Raw genomic sequence first — 22,180 nt, 5'->3', positions numbered from 1 at the left:
TACTTCCCTCCTGGAGAGGGGCCGTTGGGTTTGGGAGCTGGAGGATGCGCCCACCAACCTCCTCCTGCCGCTGCCCCGCTGCGGGAGCTCAGCCCCGGCGGCTCCGCTCCAGGGGAAGGTTTTGATAAGGAAGTTGAGTGTCTGGAAATGGGAAATCAGCCGTGATGGAGGCGGGCAGTTGCGGGATGAGTCTCCGTGTGGAAATGAAACCACAGGGATCTCGCCCACGTTTCGACAGAACCCCCCACCCCAGGGTGCCTGTCCTGCCCCTCTGCCCCCAGGCTGGCACAGGGCTCCAGGGCTGAGGCCACCTTGTGCCTGTGTCTCCGTGGAGCAGGAGAGTCAAATCTGCCCCAAACCCACCCCAAAGCCCCCCAAAATCCCCCCCTTCCATGTCCATCACCAATATCCCCCCTGGTAGCCCCAGTGGGCGGAGGCCACCGTGGTTCCTGCGGCTCCACATCCAACAGCATCCAGACATCCTCACACGGACCAACGCTCCAAGCATCCCTGGGAGGCTCCCACATCCCCAAAGCACTCACCTGCCTCCCAAAAGACCCAGGGACCAGCCCTGAGCGTGGCACCCTCAGGGCCCCTGAGCACTCCCTTTGCACCCACAGCATCCTCAGGACCGAGCCCCAGTCCAGCATCTCCCCAGCGGGGCTCACCTGTGCCGGGGACATCGCGGGATCCGAAGCTGCAGCGGTGACGGGATCCACCGGCGAGGGCCCCGCACGGGGGGCGAGGGCAGCCCTGGCACCGGCACCCGTAGGGTGTCGTGGGCCACCCTCCCCTGCACCTCCCGGGCGGGGAAGGGAAGGAGCGCAGATGGGCGGCTGCGGTTTCGGAGAGCGGCGGGGGAAGGACGTCACTGAGAGTGGGGCTGCGGGCACCCACCGGGGAGGGTGGCAGGGGGTGGGGTGCGCCCCAAAGAGGGGCCTCTCGCCCTCGCCGTTTCTCCGGTGCCCGGTGGGAGCCCCCGGCCCGGCCCCACCGGCGGCCCCGAGGAGCTGCTGCGTCGGGGCTGGTGTCACCCTGAAAGCAGAAGTGACACAAACCTGGTGCCAGGGCTGCCACCCCTCGGGCACCATGTGGGCATGGCTGGGGAGGGGGTCATGGTGCCCTGAGAGAGAACAGGAGGGTAGCCCAATGAGGGAAATGCCTTTACACACGAGGAGGAGGAGAGTGAGGGCCTGACCATGCTTTGCAGAGCCCTTGTACCAGGGTCCTTCTCTCAGCACCGTGCCCAGGGTGTCCTGAGGGGCTCTCAGGGGGCTGCGGGGGCTGTTGGGTGTTGTCCCGGCCTCGTGGTGTCGGCACGACAGGAAACCCCCGCCCTGAGCGCGGGCACCGGGAGGGAGGCGCGGCTGCAGCCGCAGGAAGGTGCTGCAAGAGAACATCCGCAGGAACGGGCTCGGGGCGTCAACAACCCTCCCCCCGAAACCCGAGGCCGCGGTCACCCTGGCCCTTCTCGGAATAGTCTGCCCATGGGGCTGGGGGAGGGAAGAAAAGGGGTTCAGGTCTGAGGGATGAGCATCCCCGGGGATGGATCCACGGTGCCTCTCCTGGAGCATCCCTGCCCTGCTCAGAGTGGGGGGGTCGGGGTGTTCCGGAGGCAGCTGGAGGTGGTTGTGCAACCCCAGTGAAACGCTGCAGCCCCAGGAAGGCTCAAACCTGGCAGGATGAGTGATGCTCTTTCCAGCCCAGGCCCTCTGCCATTCCAGGCCTCTGGCCCTATGGAAGCAGGTTTCAGCTCAGGAAGAGCAGGGCATTCCCAACCAGTGCTGTTCCTTCCACACATCAGCCTGGTCTCAGCCACCCTGAGACCCCCCAGGCCATCTGTGCCATCACATCCCACATCCAGCCAAGCTCTTGGGACCACTCACTGGCAATCACTGTGTGTGACGTCAGGGATGGGCCCTGGGACAAGAGCGGGGGGTCCCAAAGGACCCCTCAGCCCCAACCTCCCCCTCAGCTGTCCAACATTTAATATCCAGGTTACTGATCAAACCTGGAACGCCAAGGGCAGGCACAGGATGCCGAGAGCCAAAGAAAAAGCAAAGCAGAGGCAGTTTATAATCAATGACTTTTATCTTTTGAAAATGGAAGCAATATTTGGACAGATACTCCGGCGCTCTATAAGAGCGCGTCTCTCCGGACTGGGCTGGTTCTCTCCCGGGATATCACGGCTACAAAAAGCTTCAGGCACTGACTCCGGTTGAGCCTGGCGAGGCATCAGTTCATTTAAATAAAATACAGACTAAGAACTAAAATCCAGGGCGGCCTCTGGGACCGTCTCCCACACCCCCACCTCTGGGCATCTCAATCCAGCGGCTCCCAAAACTGATTTCCTTCCGACTTTAGGAACAAACCCGAGGTCCCCAAGCACACAACCCCGAAGTCACACGTACAAATCAACACAGAAATCACCACTTTGGGGGTAACGACCTTCGGGTTTGGTTTCCAAAAGAAAAATTCATAAAAATACACATCTCAGGCATTTACTGCAATACAGAAACGTCACCAAACAGCCAAAGAACCCGGAGCGGCCGGATTGTGGATCCACGGGCACAGGGCAGGGGATGCCACTTGTCCCTAAAACACAGAAATCCCACTTTTCTGAAGCTTTCATGCTCTGCCATCCTCCCACATCCTCCATCTCCTCCGTCCTATCCTTGTGCCTCTCCAGCTACGTGACCCGGCCGTTCCCACGGCGCGGTCCCACCTCCACACACACACATCCCTACACACAATAGGGAATCCTTAACCTGGAAGTTCTGGACATGCAAACACTGGGAAAAATGGAAAAATCGGAGAATTCCTAGCTAAACTAATGGAAAAAAAAATAAAAATCAATCACTTCAGCCTGGCCGAAGGGACACGTGTCCCGCCGGGATGCTCCGGGCAGGGGATGCGGGGCAGAGGCTCCCACGCACACGTCACACACACACGGAGCTGCCACAGGCACAGAGTCCAGCTGGGAGCGGGATCCAGAGCTCCTGGACACCTGGTGGTCTTTGCCCACCTTTAGATTTCAGATGGGCTGTCACCACTCCCTGGCTGTGCCAGGATGGGTGACACCAATCCAGCCTGGCACAGCTTGCTGGGGGGTCCTGGATCCCATTCCTAGCACAAGGACACGGCCTGGGAGCAGGGAGCCAGCCTGCCCCATCCCTGACAGCCCCCTCACAGGGGAGACCTCACCTGAGCAGAGCTTTGCTGAGTCGAGGCATCCCTGGGATTCCAGGAGGAGCTCGCCAGCCTGGAGCTATCCCCAAAGGAACGTGTGAGAAACCAGTTCTCCAAACTGGGATAAAACCACCCTCCCCAGTCCCTTCCACTCAGAAGGGGTGCAGGGAGGTTAGGGTTGGAAGTCACTCATCTGGTTTGGGAACAAATCCTTTCCTGCAAAGCTTTCCAGCAATGTAGGGTGGGAGGCAGGAATGATGGAGAGGAGAAAGCAAATTATAAAAAAATAACAACAGAGGCATTTTGTTTGGGGAGAATCATCACGGAAAAGTCACCTTCCTGCTGCTAACACTGCCTTGGAAGCAGAGAAAATTCCAAACATCAGCACCGGTGTGAGAGGCTGACTGGGATTCCAAAAGCTCCTTAAAATCCATGAGCTGAGGAGTGTGGGGGGCAGGAACAAGGATCTACAGCAACCACAGAGCTGAGATGGGCACCACAGAATTTCACCACCTGCTGGAATCCCACAGCTCACCTGAAACTCCTTCCTCAAAAAAAACATTCTGCCTCCAAATTGAAATAAATCAGCAAGTAAAACACATGAGTTTAGTCATGGAAATCAAACCTTGGGATTATTTTAAAATGGGAATATGGTGCTGGTTTAGAAGTTCTGTAGGACAAAAAGGAAAAGGATTTTGTGGGATGAATCCCTTCTTTCAGAACTATATATTTATATTTTTCTGTCAGACAACAGGGCTGGGAGCAGGAAAGGCAGCTCATCCCATCTCCAAGGGGTCTCAGCACGGAAGGGAACCCACCTGATTGTTCCAAATTGAGGATTTATATAAAATAGCTTCAGCTTTGTTCTCTGCACAGTGTAAACACCCACCACACACCCCCTGTCCCTTGGAATGGAAACACAAATACTGCAAAGTGGCAAATAAGAAAAATAAAAAGCGATTTTTTTCTATTTTTTGGCAACTTTAAAAAAAAATGGTTAAGAACAATGTGGCATTGGTCCCTAAATCTAGAAAAAGGTATTTGGGCACGACATCGAAAGTCAGAATGGATTTGTTTCTCAAGGATTCATCATAACATCTGGAAAAAAAAAAAACCTGTAAAAGTAGCACTTGTTGTTTTTGACTTGGTTTGACACAGTCACAGAAATTCATCAGAACATCAGGAAATGAAAAAATCTTTCACTAAAAAGCTTGGCTTGGAATCATCGGCTCTCGTTGACGTGGGTTTAGGAGAACAGGAAAGCTCGGGCTGGAATGCTGCAGGCTGCTGCTGGCTGCACTGGGAGCTGGGATGTGCCTGGGCTGGGGCCCCTCAGTCCCCGATCTTTGCCATCTGCTGCTCCAGCTTGGAGATGCGCTCGTCCTGGGAGGAGATCATGTCCTTGATGGATTTCAGCTCTTTCAAAATCTCCTCCAATTTGGCTTCGTTTTGCTGCAAGGCAAGACAGGACATGCGTGAGGAGAGCTCCGCAGTTTTCCAAGGAAAGGGCTCCTCCCAGTGGGATTCTCTGAGGCATGAGGGTGTGATGCCCGCTCTGGAGCAGCTGGGATGCTCAGGGCAGGGACTGGCATTTCCAGCAGCACCAGTGAACACATCCAGGACATACTGGACCAGTACCTCCTCTTTAACAGGAAGTCTGAGGAATGGCTGGACTTGATGGTCTTAGGGGGCTTTTCCAGCCTCAATGATTCCATGATTCTGTGATTTAAGGACCTATGGACTGACAGCTGTCACTCCCACACCTCTGTGTGCTACTATGCCTCATCCCTGCAAGTGTCCAAGGCCACATTGGATGGGGCTTGGAGCAACCTGGTCTATTGGAAGGTGTCCCTGTCTGTGGCAGGGGGTGGAACTGGATGAACTTTAAGGTCCCTTCCAACCCAAATCTGTCTGGAATTCCATGTGTTAGCTACAGCCCCCAGTTCCAGACCTGTACAACCTTCTCTGGACCTGCAGAGCCAGAGGTTCACTGTCCATGTTTTACACAAAAAGAGGAGCACAGGAGCTCTCCCAGGCAGGGGCTGGAACAACAAGCCAAGTTTTCCCTTGTGTCCCAAAGGACATGGTTTGAGGACATGGCTTAGTGGGGAACATGGTGGTGGTACTGGGTTATGGTTGGAATGGATGATCTTAAAGGTCTTTTCCAACCCTGACTATTCTATGATTTAGAAACCTTAGAATCATAGGATCATGGAATATCCTGAATTAGAAGGGATCCACAGGGACCATCCAGTCCAACCCCTGGCCCTGCTCAGGACACCCCAACAATCCCACCCTGTCCCTGAGAGCGTTATCCAAACGGTCCTGGAGCTCTGGCAGCCTTGGGGCTTGACCATTCCCTGGGGAGCCTGTTCAGGGCCCAACCACCCTCTGGGGGAAGAACCTTTTCCTGAGATCCAACCTAAACCTCCTCTGACACAGCTCCAGCCATTCCATTGGGTCCTGTCCCTGCTCATAGAGAGCAGACACTGGTGCTGCTCCTTGGAAGGAAGCTTTGGACACATTGCCTGGAACACCATAACCAAGCACCACCTCAACTCCAGGTCACCCAAATCCTTGAATCACACATTCTTGAGCTTTGTTACACCTGTTCCCGAAGAAGCAGCACCCCGATATTCCCACCCCAGGCCACCACCTCCGAAACTCGTGGAGTTCACTCACGGGGTTTGAGGCATCCGCTGCTTTCTTTGGAGCGTTGATGAGATCACTCTTCTTGTTGGCCGCAGGTTTGTTGTCCAGTATGTTCTTCTTGACCACCTTGAGGTCCCTGTTCTTGCCTGGAATGTACCCGTGCTTCAAAGAGATGAGCAGGGGGTCTGCGTTCTTCCCCTCGAACCACTCCTCTGCCTCCAGAGCCGCTTCTGGGCCGGCCGTGTCCGGGTACAGGTCGTCCTGGAAGAGGTCCGACTGCAAGCCAGAAGAGATGGATTGGTCAGGGGCTCTGGGAGGCACGAGCTGGCTCCAAACCTCGTGCCCAGGGCAGTGCTCACCTTGCGGGGAACCGTCATGATGATGGGCTCGCACTTCCTCTCGTGGAGCTTGAAGAACCTGCCGGGGGAAGGGAAAGGTGGGACTCAGAGTGAGGAGTAAGGGGAAGGTCCACACACACAGAGCAGTGGACCAGGGGACAGAGGAGATGGGAAAGGAGCAACCCCACAGAATCACAGAATTACTGAGGTTGGAAATGCCCTCTAAGATCATCAAGCCCAACCATTCCCCCAGCACTGCCAAGGCCCCACTAACCCATGTCCCCAAGTGCCACATCTACACAACTTTTAAATCCCTCCATGGATGGGGACTCCAACACTGCCCTGGGCAGCCTGTTCCAATGTCTTGACTACCCTTTCCATGAGGAAATTTTCCCTAAAACCTCCCCTGGCACAGCTTGAGGCCATTTCCTCTCATCCCAGGCACTTGTTGCCTGGGAGAAGAGCCTGAGCATGTTCCCTCCCAGCAAAGACATGTTTCCTACCAGAGCCACTGCAGTGACAGACCTGCTCTCCTGAGATGTTTCCTGCCTTTCCCATGTTTTCTGAGCCACAGTTGCCCTCTGCTCACCGCTCTGCTGCTTCCACCACTCCTGACATTCCCAACCCCAGCTTCCAGCCCACTCGCTGCGCAGGGGCTGATCCCAGCTCTGGGGTCCCTCTCCTTACCTGGCAATCTCACACTTGTTGACGTCGAGGCCCCTCTTTGGCATGAACCCCATCCCCCTCTGCGGCTCTTTGCTGCTGAAGGTGTTGAGGTAGTGAACGTACGGGGACTCATCCGTGATCTCGAAGTAGCGGATGCTGCTGTCGCCCTGCAGGGATGAAAGGAGACCCTGCAGAGCCTGGGGCAACCACCAGCCTCATCCACAGCCTTTCCTCCCGGGAATGCTGCCACACACAGCTTAAAACTGGGTTTTTTTAAGCTAAAACTTTAAAGCAGCTCCTCGAAGTCCTGCTCAAAACACTCTGGTAAAGAGACCTGAGCTGCTGCCTCCAGGCTGGGAGTGTCCCCTTCCACATCATCTCTTGTGGAAAAGCTGAACTTCCCGCCACAGTCAGGCAGAAAGGCTATAAACTGGTTTATCCTTAATTCCAGACACTAGGATCTCTGAAACAGCAGGAGAAATAGCAGATGTAAACCAAACATTCCCCATTAGCTGTTAGAGAGATGGGATTCCTGAACGTACTTGTACTTTCTTTAGTTCGTTGCATCTTTGGCTCCTGTTTGTAGGAAGGCCATCACAAGTGGGAACTTTAGAGCACAAATTGGTTTTAGAAAGGAGCACCTGATTCCAGTTTTCTATTATTTAACCCCAAAAAATTACAAGGAGTGTTGCCATGTGCTCCATCATCCTCAGGCACAAGGAGGGGAACATCTAAAATGTAACTTCCTCCCACACCAACGTAAAATCATCTGGGTCAACACCAACAAGAGAAGTTTTGGTAACAGTGTGGGACTTGTATTAAAGGCAGCTTCACCTAAGTCAATCCATGTCAAAGAAACATCCAGTACACTCCAGACCTTCCCAGGCCCTGCACAGTGAGGGTCAAACCCATTCCAGAGCAGCCTGGTCCCTCTGCAGAGCTGATTTTTTGGTTTTACCTCCCCCAGCTGAGACACTTGGGGAACATTCAGAGACAACATTCCCTCCACAGAGATTCCCAAGCCTCTCCTTACCTTCCCACATAGGTAAATGATGTTGGTGTCCGGGTCATAGAATGGCAGCAGGACCCCATTGCTGGTGTCCATCTCATGAAGGGCAATTGGCTCCTCCATGTTTTTCTGGAAATAAAGAATGCCAGGGATGTTAATGAAGGCTGGAAAAGCTCCTATTACCACAGGATCTAAATTATTAACAGCCCCCTGTAGCCAGTGAGCTCCCAGCAGTGTCTGCACCACTCAGAAGGATCCATGTGTTACAACAAGTGCTGGGAATGTTCCCAAGCTGATTCATTCCCCCAAGGGCATTTCAATCACAAAATTCAATAAAAACAGAAACCAAGAAAATCCACCAAGTCAAGGGAAATATGTGACATAGCCATGATAGTGCCTTGTGTCAGTGTGATGGGATGGGTGATGGATGAGGGGACAGAGGCTCCTTCCCTGGAGATATTCAAAAGCCACCTGGACACAATCCAGGTGGTCCCTTCCAACCTGAGCCCCTCTGGGACTGTTGTTGTCCTGCTCTGCACATACAACATACAGAGTGAAGTGACCTTCCCACAGCCCCTCTGCTCCCTGTGCGTCTTCCCAGGCTCTTCCAACCTGCAGCTCTTGGAGAGACCCAAGAGAACTCAGTTCCTTCACTGAGTGACCTTCCAGCCCAAATCATGGAATACCTTCTGGCATGGGAGCAGGCAGTATATGGAAGAGGGAATAACCTCAAGTATATAACCTAGGAATTTCGGAAGATGCACTGGCACAGGTTGCCCAGAGAAGCTGTTGCTGCCCCATCCCTGGAAGTGTCCAAGGCCAGGTTGGATGGGGCTTGGAGCAGCCTGGGATAGTGGAAGGTGTCCCTGCCCAGGGGTTTGGAACAGGATGAGCTTTAAGGTCTCTTCCCACCCAAACCACGACTCCATGACTCCATGACTCCAGGGCTGAGTTAGTGACTCAACAGAGGTGACCAGGGCAGGAAGGGGACAGGGACATACCGGGTTCCACAGGGCCAGTTGCCGCTCGCTCATGCGGCTGAAGCCGGTGGTGAAGATGTTTCCATCAGCCAGGAAAATGGCTCTCATGGGCCGGGCTCCCTCGTGGGTTTTCTCTTTCTCCTAGAAGAGAGGAGCAGGTCAGTCTCCAGCAATGGACAGGAAAACCCATGGCATGGTGGATTCTCTCCCAGCTTCATGGAACTGCCACAGGACACACAGCTGGTCCTCCCAGGATGTGATCCAAGGAGCAACATCCAACTATTCTTCCCTGATGCTTGAGGGAAGAAACCAATTGCTAAGCCACAGAAGAAGTGGACATTCCTGGCTCTTCCCAGCTTTGCCCATCAGCCTCTTGCAAAGAGGTTTTCCTTCAGCCTTGCAAGCTACAACACACACAGGCAGCTAAACCTCTGCTTCCCAGGCACAACTCTGGAACTGTAATTATACAAAAGGATTAGATGTGGAATTACACTCCTGCAGGTTTTAAAACTGAGCCTTAAAATCCTAGTTCAAACACTAATCCCAATAAACCCAGACAAATCCTTCAACTCCTGCTATTTCTTCTGTAATTTTTGCCTCACTTTGAAAAACACAACTGAACATGGTGTGAAAATACTGAGCGAGAAGGTTCTTTCTCCCAGTTTTCTTGTTAATTCTCTGCTGGAGTGAAATCCAACTGTTTCTTTAATTATTACGTGAACTTACAGCAACAATTTCTTGTTTCCTGGGGTCAATAACTCGGACTTTCTTGTCTTTGGAAGCTGTACAGATGAGGCTGCCATTGCGGTTCCAGCTCACGTTGTAAATCATATCCACGTGCATGTCATCCAAGTTGATGAGGGCTTCTCCTGTCCCCACATTCCAGATGATGATGGCATTGTCACAGCCTAAAATGGAAAATAACAGCTACAGTCAGAGCACCGGCGAAAAAAGTCACAGCAGGAAACAAGCCAGACGTGGGGAACAAGGGATAAACCTGCTGCAGCTCCAAAGGTTTTTGGGGAAACCAAACACCAAACTGGGAGCTGAGAAGGGATTTTTATCAACAGGAAAGACTCAGCTTATCCAGCAGTCCAGCTGAAAGGACTGGCTGCTTTCCTTGGGATCCAACCTACAGGTCAGGCTATGGAAGCCTCAGACTACGCTGATGGATAATGAATTATCCAATTTATTTCCATAATGATGTGACAGACTTTCAGTGGTGAAAAAAATCTCATTCCATGGACTGTACCAGCCAAGGAGACAATTTGGAAAATGCTGACAAGGAAAGCCTGTGGGAGGAACAGCAAGACTCTGGGATACCTTGCAGGGATCAAGGGAAAGAGAAACACTCAGCCCATTTACAAGAGTGTATGAAAACAGGGATATGAAAAATGCAGAGGTAAATAGTTGCAAATAGCTGCAAATCAAATAAAGTCTGGAACAGCTTTAATACTCTATTTCATTCTTCCAGACAATTCCCTGGTGTTTGTCCCTGTAAAGTGAAGATAAAATAGGCTGAGATAAGGAGGGGGCTGCCAGCCACGTGTCCCAGTGTTCCCAGGCACTGCTGGGAGTCTTGTGATTCACAGGGATCTAAGCAGCTGGGAGAGCAAAAAAGGGAAAGGAGTCAACACCTCTGCTCTAAAATTCCTGGAGGGAGATGCCTGTGGCCCCTCCCAAGGCCGTACCTGCGCTGAGCAGCACATTCCGGGCCGTCGGATGCCAGGCCACAATTCCAACTCTCTTGGAATGGCCTTCCAACACCACCACTGGCTCTGTCAGGGACAGGGTGAGCCCGTTCTCAGGAATCTGCCACACCTGGGAAGGGAAAGGAAAGGAAAGCTGGTTAACCCAGGCCATCCCCTCTGAAGAGTGTGTGGCTCGTCTGCTTCCTGCATCCCACAGCCGGTGGCCGAGCTGTCACTTCTCCGTATAAACAGGAAGAGGGAATTGTTCCCAATAAACCCTTGGCTGATCCATGTGTAACATCCTTCCTCACTCATGTGCCAGCACCAAACCATCAGCTCCTGATGCTGCAACTCCCTGTTATCACCATGTCCAGAGACTTGTTCAGCTCTGATCCTGCTGAGGAGGAGTCGGAAAAACCTGCCTTGGAGCTCCAATTCCATGTGAACGAGCTGCTGTTTTTCCAAACTGTGCTTGTCCCTTGGAGGGATGATACTGCAGCTCTACCACTGCCTACTTTTCAATCCTCTAGAAATACCAGCAATTAGTTTTCCTGTTAGATCCAGGCTCCTTCCAGATCCCATTTAATCAGGGAAGCACGGGCTGGTCCTGGCAGAGGTCGGAGCAGCCCAAACCAGCATTGCAGTGGCTGCCTGTTGACTTCTGCCCTGGTTACACAACCCTTCTGCTGCAAACATCCTCAGGGAAGGGCCATCAGGAGGAGGAACAGCCCCCCAAGGATGCCAGAGCACTGGAATTCCAGCTGTGGAGCCCAAAGGAGGCGGCACCAAAGGTTTATTCATGGAGGGAGGCGGGTTCTGTATCCGGCAGGGATGGGACAACAAACCCATCACCCCAGGCGGGATCAGCCCGACCAAAACTATTCCTGCAATTCAGCCCTGGACAATCATCTTGGAATTGAAGTTGACCTCTGTGTGATGCATTAACAAACCCAATGGAATCAGACGCCCCTCAGCGAGCAGTTGGAGCTGCTGGAGGCAGGTGGCAGCATTGGAGCACGTTTGCTCTGCTTCCCATTGTTTGCTTTTCCTGGAGTTGGAGAACAGGGCTCGCCAGACGCTGCCCACGGTGCCCAACAAGCTGTGGGAGCCCGGGAGATGTGAGGGAGTGGATTTAGGAAGCGAGGCAGACACACATGCATGAGGGTGACATGGATTTTTGTGCTAATCCCAGTTTTTCCCCTTCTCCCAGGGATGGCTGTGCTGCAATAAAACCTAGTGAGATGCAGATCCTCAGTGGGTCCCAGCTCACCTCTCAATAACCCAAAAATGATTTAGCTTTTCATGGACACAGCACTTGTCGCTGTCCCAGCACCCTCAGAATCCCAGAAGGAATGACCATGATGGGAACACTACCTCAGGAGAGGATTCCAATAGGAACACCACCTCAGGAGAGGATTCCTCTGCAGCCCCAAGGCTGCCAGAGCTCAAGGATCATTTGGATAATGCTCCCAGGCATATGGTGGGATTGTTGGGGTGTCTTGTGCAGGGCCAGGAGTTGGACTCGATCCCTGTGGGTCCACTCCAGCTCAGGATATTCCATGATTGTATGGAAATCCCTCTCTCCCTTCCTGCCTGATGGAAGAGCGCTGGTGACACACTGACAGAACTGAGGCTTTTCTCAATGTGATTTTAAACTGGGGATACAAACAGGAGCTGCTCAGCCTGGAAAAGCAGGATGTCATCCTGCTCCCTTCCCATTCCCTCCAGCTCTGCCACTGACTGTGATCCAACCCCTCCGAGGTTCTCCTGAAACATGGCACGCCTCTGAAGCACAACAAATCCCTGCACCTGCCCCGACACCTAAAACTGGGTTACAAATGTGTCAGGTTTATGGAAACAGCTTTTTTCCTGCCAGTCAGGGAGTAACAATGTGACAGCAGCAACAGTTGGGAACATGTTTGTGCTGGGAACTCAATGTCAGTCTGAGGCATTTAACTCTGTAACCGTGTGAGGTCTCTGATGAGCCCTCGGGGTTTGGTGGGTTTTCTGTTTCTCATCATCTGTCCTCCTGCATCTGTAGGGTTAGTTTGGATACTGGGAAGAAATTCCTCTCTGTGAGGGTGGTGAGGCCCTGGTATGGGCTGCCCAGAGAAGCTGTGGCTGCCCCATCCCTGGAAGTGTCCAAGGCCAAGTTGGATGGGGCTTGGAGCAACCTGGGATAGTGGAAGGTGTCCCTGCCCATGGCAGGGGGTGGCACTGGATGATCTTTAAGGTCCCTTCCAACCCAAACCATTCCATTATTCTCTGAACAGTCACTTCTTCCCATGAGAGAAAAAGTAGGATAAAGGGACCTGCCCCACTCCCTCAGCCTCCCTCTCTCTGTAGACAAAGCCTTGAAAAGGGACTTTATCCACCAAAAAGACCCAGGAACAGCAGAAGCTTATGGGCCAAGTGTGACCTGCAGACCAGCCAGGCAGGGGCATAGCAGCTCCAGCCAACATTCCTCCCTGTGAGGGGCAGCAGCAGGAAAGGGACAAGATTCTTGGCATCTCCGATTCTGTTCTGCACCATCCCAGTCAGGAAGGGTCCAGGGATCCCTCTGAGCAAGTGCATCTTAACAGCAAAGGAATAAAAAAAATCCAGAACCAAGTTTAAACATAAGCCAGGGAGTGCAGGGGGTGGGAGAGGGAAGGGAGACAAAATACCCATGAGAAGTCTTTTTTTAAAAGCCTCTGGGGAAGATTTTTTTTTCCATCAGGGAAAGCCCCAATAGTTTGGAGCATCTGCAGGGCAGTGTAATCCTGGGCAGATTACAGAATCAATATTCCTGCCTAGTATTCCAAGAAATAATAAAGAAATGAGTGTGAAAGGTCAGGGGATGGTCCCAAGTGACCTGGCCCCACATTCCAGGGTGCGATTCCAGCCTCAGTATGGGATCAAATTCAATTCACAGGGAAACTAAGGAAATTTGGATACAGGACCCAGCCTGGTGAGGGTGAGGACTCAGGATAAATCCCAGGAAAATGCTGCAGGATTAACTGGGCATCAGTAAGTGTTTGTCAACTCTCCGGTCTGGGAGTTTTGGGTGGTTTTTTGGGGTTTTGGGTTTTTTTGAAGTCAGCAGGGCCGGTTTGTTTGTGCTGGAGGAAGTGAAGCCGTGGCATGGCAGAGGTTTGGGTTTGGGTCTCACAGGAAGGGCAGGAGGGGAAGGTTTTGCACAAACAGCACGTGAACAAGAAAACAAAGCAAACTTTTTTCACCCTCTTTAAAGAGAAGCAAAAACTGTCTCTTCTGGCTCTGCACAACCTGCAGAGAACATTCAGTCCATGTCTAGAAAGAACACCAATTCAAAGAACATCAATTCCTATATCATAAATATTAATTCCTATCACCTTAAGTGAGGAAACAAATGAGTTTGAGCCCTGGATTTATCCCTGTTCTTGCAGGAAGAGGCACTTTGAGCATCATTTCTGCAGCTCTCAGACCTTCTCCTGGTTGACCCTGTCCTGGTCCCAGAGGTGCCCACAGGTTGGTGGCCCAGGTCACTGCAAGGGCTCTGCTTCGATTCTTAAAGCAATTTGCTCAATCCCATGAGCTCTGCTCTGCCCATTACACCCAAACTCATTAATATCCACCCTCTGATGAAGCAGATTTCCCATATCTGAGGAAGGGCCTCGACACCATCTACAAGCCTTTCTCCAATAAAACATTTTCCAGCTGAATTCAAAGCCTGCAGTACATTCCAGCCATTCAGCAGCACACCAAGCAGGAATATTGAAGTAATTCCTTATTTGCTGGCACAAGGAAACAACTCTTCCAAGGGATGTTCTTTACACACCAGTGCACTTCCCAACTGCCCCAAAAAATCTCAGATCCATCCTTTCTCATTTTAAACCACCTTAACACACACACATCTTCCTGCATATCCCTGATCCTGTGAGCACAGCAAGGACTCACCTGTTTCACCTTCCACTCCAGACAGGTCACACCAAGAGGTACCAAACACCACCATGAGTGGGCAAATCCATGGTGAGGTCCACCCTGGTGCCTTTCTACATATGTGCTGCCTCCAGGGATGCAGGGAAAGCTCATCCCCACTTTGGGACGTGCAGAGAACCCCCCATGAACCCACACAGCTCGTTCAGTTGGAGGCACAGATTCCCACAGATGGTTTGTGGCCACATTAGGAGCACTTAGACAAGCACTTGGACAACTTGTAACTGAACACTGTTGGTTTTTCTCCATAATTCAGTCCCCCTGGAGCCTCCCAACATAGTTCTCATTGCATTTGGATTAGAGGCTTATTTTGCCTCCAAGAAGGCAGCTCTGGACCTGCTGATGCTCATGTTTCAGAGACCCTTCCAATGCAGCCCTTCTGCACCCTGGTTCCTAGAGGAACATTCCTGCATCCTTCAAAAGTTAGTTCCAGCCCAGTAGTGAATGTTACAAACACAGAAGCTTGTTGTTTTGTGTAATATTAAATATAGCCCATTTTGTTAACATGCTTCAGCTTCCAAGACTGAGAGATCACAGGCAAGAGCTGTCCCAGGAAAAGCCTCTTGGGATGAATCCCCTCCCAAACATTTTAACGATGAACAGAAGCAAAGGAATTTATCTGACATGATCTATAATAAGATTTCAATATAACATTCAGCCTACAGCATTTCTAAATATGGCCAAAGATCCCTGAAGTTATTTGGCATTATTTCATCTTCCAAGGATTTTCTTTCACTGGTTCTGCTGTGTTTGCATACGCGGGATTCCACACCCGTCACGGAGCGAGCCCGGCTCCTGGGCACTGGGCTCTGCCTGAGGTGACACAGGTCTCAGGACCAAGCCTGGCAGATGCAGAACTTGGATTATTTTTATTTGTTCATTAAAAAAGCCCTTCTGACACCTGCTCACAGCCTGCAGATAAAGGAAGAACTTAAATCAAGGGTTGAAGCAACTCTGAAACCTGGTGGGTTCCTTCCCTTCCAATCCCTCCCTCTTCCCAACACACACTGCTGCATCCATGGGGATATGTGAGGTAAGGAACCACCTGTCTTCTGCAAAGCTCTACAAATCAGAACACCTCAGCACAGACCAGCACTCTTCCTTCTCATTCCTCTTTTCAAACATCAGACAAATCCTCAGGGGAAGGAAAAATGGGAGAAATTCTTCCCTGTGAGGGTGGGCAGGCCCTGGCATAGGTAGCCCATAGAGGTAGTGGAAGTGATGGAAGTGTCCAAGGCCAGGTTGGATGGGGCTTGGAGCAACCTGGTCTAGTGGAAAGTGTCCCTGCCCATGGCAGGGGGAGGAACTGGATGATCTTTAAGTTCCCTTCCAACCCAACCCATTCCATGACGACTCTGCCCTGCTCTGACTCTGGAACAGGAGGTGTTTTCAGGAACAAAAGTGCCCTTTGGAGCAGGATTTTTAGCAAGGAGCAAAGCCCACCCCCCAAGGCCCAGGGGACACTCACCATGACAGTACAATCCTCGGAGCCGCTGGCGATCACCTGGTCGTTGTGGGGACACCAGTCGATGTCCAGCACTGGTCCCGTGTGGCCACACACTGTGGGGTAGGACTTGTCAATCCTGCCTGTCTGAAGGGAGAAAACAAGAGAGAGAGCTGTGATATTGAAACAGAGCAAGGAAGTGGCTTCCCAATGCTACGTTTGCTCCTTCAGTATCCAAAATTTCATGACATTTGAATCAACTCATGGATCAGCAGAGGAAACAAACTGGTAACTCTGGGAATTCCCCAAGGAGCAAGAAAAGGGTTCAGAGGTTTGGCACAGGAGCTGTGCTTCCATGGCATGCAGGGATGCTTTCCCACCCAAATCTCAGCACTTGCTGTGATGCCATGCCATCCCTTTGTCCGTTCCCAAATTTTGGGGAAGAACAAAGCTCTGTTTTCATCTGTGTTTCCCAACAGTGGCCAGTGGTGGCTGAAGATAAACAAGCTCAAAATTGAATTGAAGGTGTTGCTGCTCATTGAATTACCAGGTCTCCCTGCTTTTTTCATTATAGAAGGATTTTGCTCACATGGGAAGTTTTTTAGGACACAGTTGTGCAGAGCAAAATACTGTTTTCAGGAATAAATATTGCTGACATGGACTGGAACAGCCACAGCCACACCTGATCCATCCATGGCCAGAGGACCAAGGCTGCCAGCTGCCAAGCTCATCCCAGGGACAAACCTCCCAAGAAAATGAGCTAATGAGACATTTAAACCTGAACTGAGACAAATCAGTGATGCCAAGAGGGATGATGCAGAGACACCAACTTTGCCACCAGGTCTATGTTTTGCTGAGGAGCCCCTGAAGCACCTGATCCCCCCCAGCCGCTGATGCCGCCAACAGGGAAGCAAGGGAAGGACAATCCCTCTAATCATGGTTCTCTCTCTTGGTCAAGCCTTGCACAGATGGAAAGCAATATTTAAAATATTGCAGACACACAGCAGTAGCAGCAGGGTGAGCAGGACACTCCTCCACCTCCAGGGCCAGACCCCTGGTCCTGCTCCAAGGGGTTTTGTTTCCAGGGAATGGCCCTGTCATGATGAGTGATGGGAGAAGAGAGACAGGAGAGAGAGGTCTGGGATGGGGTCATCTTCTTTTGTGTTTAAACATGCAGAAGAAATGGCTGGAATTTCATTTTTGCCATTGGATGATAACATTCCCCAACCTTGGAGATGACATTCCTTAATATGTGCCTCCTACCGAGCTCCATGTGGGAGGCTGGGCCTATTCAAGCCTGTTTTAAAGCAGAATAATGCTGGATACTGGTTTTTGAGGACAACTGGCCTGAAGGCTCCACTATCAGCAAAACAAGACCTTGATCCAAAAAATCCCACTATTTCCTAAATGGCCAAATTTAGGTTTCAAAAAAAAAAAAAAAGTCTCAGTGATTCAACTGCATTTGAAATTCTTAAAAGGCAGAAAGAGTTGTGGATGAAAAGCCATAAAGCTGCCATTCAAGAATTAAAGCCTGTGTAATCCCTCTTGGATGCCATAATGTGAAATAGGATTTAAAAAATTAATACACCCAACTGCCACGTTCAGTTCATCCATTTTAATGGACCTAATTAAAAAGAGAACCATGCAGAGCACATGGACATGGATGTATCACAGGAGGCACAGGACAGGCCACAAAACACAGGCCTAACCCAAAAGGGCCCACAAATAATCCCAGAATCACTTAGGCTGGAAAAGACTAGGAAAAGACAAAAAAACCCAGGATTATTAATGCAAAATGTCAGTGACTGCCTGTCCTGGCTCCTGGCAGGAAGTAGTGGAATCCTCCAAGAAGAGCCCCTGGTAATTATTTCCAGGTTGCATGAGCCCTTGTTGTTTTAGTTTTGAGTTTTTACAGTCATTTATTACTGTGGGGAGGGGAAAAAAATCAATTTGAACAAATTAAAGCACAGACCTCACTTTTCTGTTTGATCAGAATGAACCTGCACAGCCTGAGCAGGAGCAGCCAAGAGCCTGTGACAGCCAGTGGAGAGCAGGGAGCAGGCACTGTCCCTGTGCCACCACCTGCACCAGAGCTTGGACCTTAAACCAAGGATCTGGTACTTCCATAAAGAGCAGTGCTTGTGGAATCATGGAATGGGTTGGAATGGAAGGGACCTTAAAGATCATCCAGTCCCATCCCCTGCCATGGGCAGGTACACCTTCCACTATCCCAGGTTGCTCTAAGCCCCATCCAACCTGGCCTTGGACACTTCCAGGGATGGGGCAGCCACAGCTTCTCTGGGCACCCTGTGCCAGGGCCTTACCACCCTCACAGCCAAGAATTCCTTCCCAGTATCCAATCTAAATCTACCCTCTTCCAGCTTACAGCCATTCCCCCTTGTCTTGTCCCTCCTGGCCCTTGTCCAAAGTCCCTCTCCAGCTCTCTTGGAGCCCCTTTAGGCACTGGAATGGGCTCTAAGGTCTCCCAGGAGCCTTCTCTTCTCCAGGTGAACACCCCCAGCTCTCCCAGCCTGGCTCCAGAGCAGAGGAGCTCCAGCCCTTGGAATATCTCTGTGGCCTCCTCTGGACTCACTCCAGCAGCTCCACATCCTTCCTGTGCTGGGGACCCCAGAGTTGGAGCAGCACTGCAGAGGGGTCTCACCTGAGTGAGCCAGAGAGGCACAATCCCCCTTGCATCACCTGCCAACACCCCCCCCACCACTGCCTGCATGAATACCCAAATCCCATTTCCAACAGGGAAGAGACAGTCAGGATGGGGAAAGGAGATGTTATTTAGCAGCAACGTGGGAGAGACAAGAACTCCCAGAAATCCCAAGTGTATTTATTCACCAAAACTTACCAAACCAAAACTACCAAACTAGAGGACAAACAAAAGAAGGAGATGTCCCACAGCTCCCTGGGGTCTGGCAGAGGAAAACAATGCTGGGGAGATGAACAGCCCAGGGGCATCTACACTTGGGCATGAGAGGAGCAACTCTGCTGCTCATCAGGGTCCATAAATAATCCCAGAATCAGTTGGAAAAGTTGGAAAAGACCTCCAGCATTATCAAGTCCAACCTGTGACCCATCACCACCTTGTCACCCAGACCAGAGCTCTGAGTGCCACATCCTTGAACGCCTCCAAGGATGTACAAAAATCAGTATAAAATGAGACTAAATAAGGATGTAAACGGGCTGTTCAAAGCCCCAGCTGGGTGAACACTTGCAGAGAAGCTCCTGCCTTGTGGTCAGAGGCACAAACTCGTCTCTGCAGAGCAGAGGAAACCACAGGACCTTCCAGAGCACAGAGCAGAGCGAGGGCTTCGCTCAGCAGCGCTTCAGAACCCGCCCCAGCTGCCCTTCTCCTCAAAAAAAACACACTTATTGCAGAGCCTCACCCCCCAGAACTGACTGGGGAGCCATCACAGGACAGTAACCCATGTCACCACCCCAGGGCCTGACCCAGCAGGGTGAGATATAAGCAATTTTTAACTCAGAGGTGTTATTTTACCACCTCTCTACATCCGTTTTGCAAACACCACCCGTGCAGGACACACCACAGATTCTGCTCTCCAGAGCAGGGAAACCCTGTTCCTGGAATTGCACAGGACTAGTTGTGCACAGAAGAGCTTGAAAAACAATATTGGGGGGTGGGTGTGTGTGCCAAAAACAAAAGACCAGGAAACCTCCAGTGAGGAATTAAAAAACAACCAGGCTATAAAGTGCCCAAATTCCACGTTTCTAAACACAATTCCTTTCCAAAGAGATGCCTCTGCCAATGGAACACCACAAGGTTGGCAACTTGGCTGCCAGCTGGGGGAGTTTCCATGCTCCTGTAATGCTCCCAAGTTTGGGGATTTATTTATTTATTTGTAAAATGTAATCTTTTAATTAGGGCAGGATTTAAAATACAGCTCAAGTGCTGCTACACAGCTTAAAATTAACTCAGTGCGACTTCCAGAAATTAAACCCTTCTCATAATCCACTATGACTGTGGTTGGGCAACACATCACAGTAATAACTTTTGAAATTTGGAGCTGTGTGTGATAAAAAGTTGGCCAAAAAGGTGAATTTGAGGATTATTAATAAGTTGGATGGTGTTGACTAGAAGCATTCAATATTCAGGTCCTTCAGCAGGGGGTGAACTGACCTTACTAAATGATTTTTTAGTGCTTTCATATATCCCAGATCAGAAAAAAAATGTTAAATAATCAGAATTATTAAATCCAGATCAGAAGAAAGTCACAGATGAGGAGAAAAAAAATTGTTACTGATTCCAAAAGGGACAGAGAAGCAACACGAGAAAACTGTTCCTAAAAGTGGGAGTTCTATGAATTAATTTGACTGTCTTGTGATCCTTTCTCTGCCAGAAAAGGGCAATTGGTTGCAGGAAACAGCTCATGGATTATGGTAAAAATATCAGGGAGAGCAGCTGCTTCCCCAGCCCCTGGCTGCTCATGGAAATCTCCATTTAAATTGGGGAAGTGGCATCGAGTTGCACAAGGCAAAGCAACCCCCCCTCACTCTGCACAAGTTTGAGGAAGGAAACCAGGTCACAACTGCAAAGTTTGAAATACCAACCCACTGCACCTTTTCTCTGCTAGAGAAAATACTCCCTTTTTCTTTAAATTGTGTCTTTGCCTTCCAACAACCTCAAGTTTCACCCAGTGCAGGGAGGGAAGTTGAGCTCTGGGCATTGACCCCCCAGCACCAGCTGGTCGTGGAGGAGGCACTTGGGACAAAACACTGGGATGAAATGGAAGTGCCTGGATCTCTCCTGACCATGACCAAGAGCCATTAGTCACCCACAGACCAATCAAGGCATCCAGAACTAATCTGGAAGATTGGGAAGAGTTATTCCCAAAAGGTCCACTGGAGAGTCATGCAATAGGAGACTCCTGTAACTGTGCTCTCCAAGAATCCCTCAGCACTGCTCCTGCTCTCTTTACCACCTTGACAGCTGCAGGGCTGGGACACTGGATATTGGGAAAAATTCCTTCACTGGAAGGGTGGTCAAGTATGGAAAAGGCTCCACAGGGAAGTGGTGGAGTCACCATCCCTGGAAGTGTTAAAACACAGGCAGACGTGGCACTTCATGATATGGTTTAGTGGGATGGGGGTGATCAAAAGATTGGGCTTGATGACCCTGGAGGTCTTTTCCAGCTTTAATGATTCCACGATTCCATCACAGGCTGCCACAGAATGCAAACAGCTCCTTGTTCTAGAGCTCCCAGACCGGAACGGATGTAGAAAGAGGAAGGAAAAAACCCATGGTGACCAAGTACACCTGAACCTGGTGATCCACTGGAATTGAGCTGACAGGGATAAATATAAACTTCTTTTTATAGAGAATCATCTAAGGTGAAATAAAAGGAAAAAATCCATCCACATTCTTAAAATGGCTGTAGGGGCTCAATGAACTCATCAAAGGAAAACCTCCTGATTTTATTTTACACACAGTTTAGAAAAGGAGGAGTTTCATTTCCCAATGCTTCCTGGAGGAATGAGAATTGGGAAGAGCTGCTTAACATGTCACATATGCCAGGGTTGAACACCAAGGCACATCACTTGCAGAACAACATATTCCTTGGAGAAGATCATTCCCGAGGTGTGTACACCCCCACCCACATGCCAATTGCCTCCCAGGGCACCAGCTGATCCCCGATCCAGCAGGAATGCTGCCAGTGTGGGGGGAGTGCAGGAAGGAGTCAGGAAAATGGAAAATCTAATATAAGGTATATCCAAAGGGAACTGAATAAACCTCTGCTAAAGGCCTTATGTAACACAACTCGTGCCTGAAGGAATCTTTCTACGCGATCTGAAAGAAAAAGGGAACATTTGCAGAAGGTTTTCCTGTGCAGACACAAACTGCAAAGGTTTTTGGAGGAGGGAAAAAGAACTTTGTATCCTCTGAACGCATGTAGTTTGCATGTCACTGTCCCCAGCACATGAGGAAAACCAGAGAATTTTCAGCTGGGCTGAAAAACGGGGATCACCCGTGGAGTTGGGGGACTTTGTCCCCCACATGCCCCCTGCTCTGACAGGGAGGGCTCTGCTGCTGTTTCCATCAGCGTTGGAGGGGAGATGAGCCATCAATCCACCTGCACCAGGGATCTCTGGAGGACAGGGCAGGAGAATCACTCCTTCTCTTAACTCCCTGACTCTTTAATTTCTGAACAGTAGGGATTACCTCCCATGGAATGGTCTGGGTTGGAAAGGACCCTACAGACCATCCAGTCCCACCCCCTGCCATG

General features: G+C 50.8%; 1 protein-coding gene across 1 annotated transcript in view; it reads right to left on the bottom strand.

Annotated features, from left to right (window-relative positions):
• Window positions 1-2,072: 2,072 nt before the first annotated feature.
• Window positions 2,073-22,180, bottom strand: part of CORO1C (coronin 1C) — a 24,517-nt gene continuing 4,409 nt past the window's right edge. Inside the window, exons 2-10 of the mRNA XM_029961126.1 lie at window positions 15,951-16,073; window positions 10,526-10,655; window positions 9,561-9,742; window positions 8,856-8,975; window positions 7,879-7,983; window positions 6,867-7,012; window positions 6,201-6,258; window positions 5,872-6,117; window positions 2,073-4,641 (exon numbers count right to left, since the gene is read on the bottom strand). Of these exons, the coding sequence (XP_029816986.1) occupies window positions 4,522-4,641; window positions 5,872-6,117; window positions 6,201-6,258; window positions 6,867-7,012; window positions 7,879-7,983; window positions 8,856-8,975; window positions 9,561-9,742; window positions 10,526-10,655; window positions 15,951-16,073 (1,230 nt within the window). The 3' untranslated portion in view covers window positions 2,073-4,521. The remainder of the gene's footprint in view (window positions 4,642-5,871; window positions 6,118-6,200; window positions 6,259-6,866; window positions 7,013-7,878; window positions 7,984-8,855; window positions 8,976-9,560; window positions 9,743-10,525; window positions 10,656-15,950; window positions 16,074-22,180) is intronic.

Source organism: Manacus vitellinus, unplaced genomic scaffold (genome assembly GCF_001715985.3).
Source record: "Manacus vitellinus isolate BGI_N305 unplaced genomic scaffold, ASM171598v3 scaffold_31_pilon, whole genome shotgun sequence".
Classification (NCBI taxonomy): domain Eukaryota; kingdom Metazoa; phylum Chordata; class Aves; order Passeriformes; family Pipridae; genus Manacus; species Manacus vitellinus.
Note: the sequence above shows the minus strand (reverse complement) of the source record. Positions and strands in the feature narration are given on the sequence as shown.